Source organism: Plasmodium cynomolgi, chromosome 10, assembly GCF_000321355.1.
Source record: "Plasmodium cynomolgi strain B DNA, chromosome 10, whole genome shotgun sequence".
NCBI classification, from domain to species: Eukaryota; Apicomplexa; class Aconoidasida; order Haemosporida; family Plasmodiidae; genus Plasmodium; species Plasmodium cynomolgi.
The window spans coordinates 230762-232715 of NC_020403.1; the positions used below are offsets into that span (position 1 = coordinate 230762).

Below are 1954 nucleotides of genomic sequence, written 5' to 3' on the forward strand. Positions count from 1 at the left end.
TGTTGCAGCTGGTACAAATGATGGATCAAGTAGTGAGAATCCACAAGGGCCACCAGTTAACACAGATGCAAAAACTTCCAGGGACAATACTACAACTAAACAAAGTAAAGCGCCAGAGAGGCCCTGTAAGGCGAACACTGTTGAGAGCACTCCTCCAGATAAGGCAGGAGGGTTGTCAGATAGAGAGGGTCAACCGGAAGGGAACACGGCCAAGTCATCGAACGAGAAGGACTCTAAAAGTTCCACTAATGCACATGTAGTAGTCACTTTTGAAACCACTCCTCATCAGTCGGAACCTGTTGTATCCGGTGTGCACCCAAGTGTACTGAGTCCCCATGGTTCCACGGGTCCCGGTGGTGACAAAGGTGATACTAATCAGAGAAGCCAAGATTTTGGGACAGGTGTGCACTCGGGTGCACCTGGTCAGAATGATGTTTTAGGACCAGGAAGAGGAAGTGGAGGACCAGAAGGAAGTAGTTCTTCAGGAGGAGAAGGACCAGGGGGTACAGGAGCAGGAACAGAACAAGAAACAGGAGAAGGAGATGGGGGAGATAGTCTTGGTCCATCTGGACAACCTGGTCCTGAACTTGGTTCCTCCGTTTCCACTGGTCCCCGTTTTACTGGTAATCAGAACACTGGTTCCCCCCGTCCTGCTTCGACCAGTACATATAATCCCGACACTCTCAGTTACAGTTCTACTTCTGATCAGAATACTCAACAGATTAATGGTGCTCCTGTAATTAACGTTCCAGGTGCGGGTTTCCCCGTTGTGCCAAGTGCTGGTGTTCCTGGTGCTGGAACTCCCGCAGCTCCTGCAGGAAATGGTGTACAGCAACGAGGTGCTGTTCCGGGCGCTGCTCCAGGTGTTGGTGGTCCCGCCCAAGATACCACTTTACAAACGTCCCTGAATGCTGTTTCAGAAACTAAAGATGGGAGTCTACAACCAACTGTTCCAGTGGTTGACACACAAGGAAATAGTACCACTCCAACTCCATCTCCCACCCTGACAATAAATGGACATGGAACGGACATCACACAATCGACAGGAATAACTAAAGGGGGGGGAGGGGGTGTGCATGGGGGTCCAGTTGACTCAGGAACAACAATTGTAGGTTCGAACCCCCCTCCAAAAACAGATGATGGAGTTAATATCATCCCTTATATCTCGATCATTCCTATCGTGGTAGGAATCCTTATTGTCACTTTTTTTCCTTTGGAAGGTAAGCAATATTACGAAAAAAAACAGTACAAACAAAACTACTACGCACAACACACCAACAATACACATAAATTATGTGTGCTTTGTGCACAAGTACATTATTATGGTCATTATAATAACATTTCCTTCCCTACGCATTCTTTCCCACATTTCCTCCTTCCCTTTTCCCTTTTTTTCCTTCGGTTCAGTACTTTGCATTCCTCGGCAAACGAAGAAGGCGATATCGGAAAATAGAGCACTTAACAGACAAACCGCCCCCCTCATAAGAAAACATCATCGAACATATCGAACATGTCGAACATGTCGAACACATCGAACGCATTGAACACATAGAACCCGATCATCCATTAGCACCGGATGAAAATTATGGATATCGTATGGTGAAAGAAAGGCAGTAACCCAGACGTGGGACACAGATGCTTCAAAAGAGAAAACGTGGTGCCCATCTCCGTACCATTATTGACACCCATTTATAAGTTTTGGAAGAATGTCAAAAAGGAGATTCGGACTTAGCTAAAGAAGAATTTCTTCAAATCCTGGTGGAGCTATGTATGCAACACGAATTTATGAGTGAGAAGTTTATGGAAGAAGGAAACGCAGATGGTAATTTATTACATGGTCCTTCAGCAAACCATGATTCATCCAACAATGATTCCATAAGGACAGAAATTATTTTGTTCAAGGAGCAAGTACAATTACATTATAACTGGTTTAACACTTTTTTCCTATTAGAGA

The 1954-nt window shown here is 45.1% G+C and overlaps 1 protein-coding gene across 1 annotated transcript; it reads left to right on the forward strand.

Annotated features, from left to right (window-relative positions):
• Positions 1–1486: 1486 nt before the first annotated feature.
• PCYB_101490 (SICAvar-like protein) lies at positions 1487–1906 on the forward strand (the record flags this gene model as incomplete). The annotated part of the gene is made up of 2 exons (XM_004222698.1): positions 1487–1594; positions 1697–1906. Coding segments are annotated over 2 exons (315 nt in total), but the record flags the coding sequence as incomplete, so codon positions are not given.
• Positions 1907–1954: the final 48 nt, after the last annotated feature.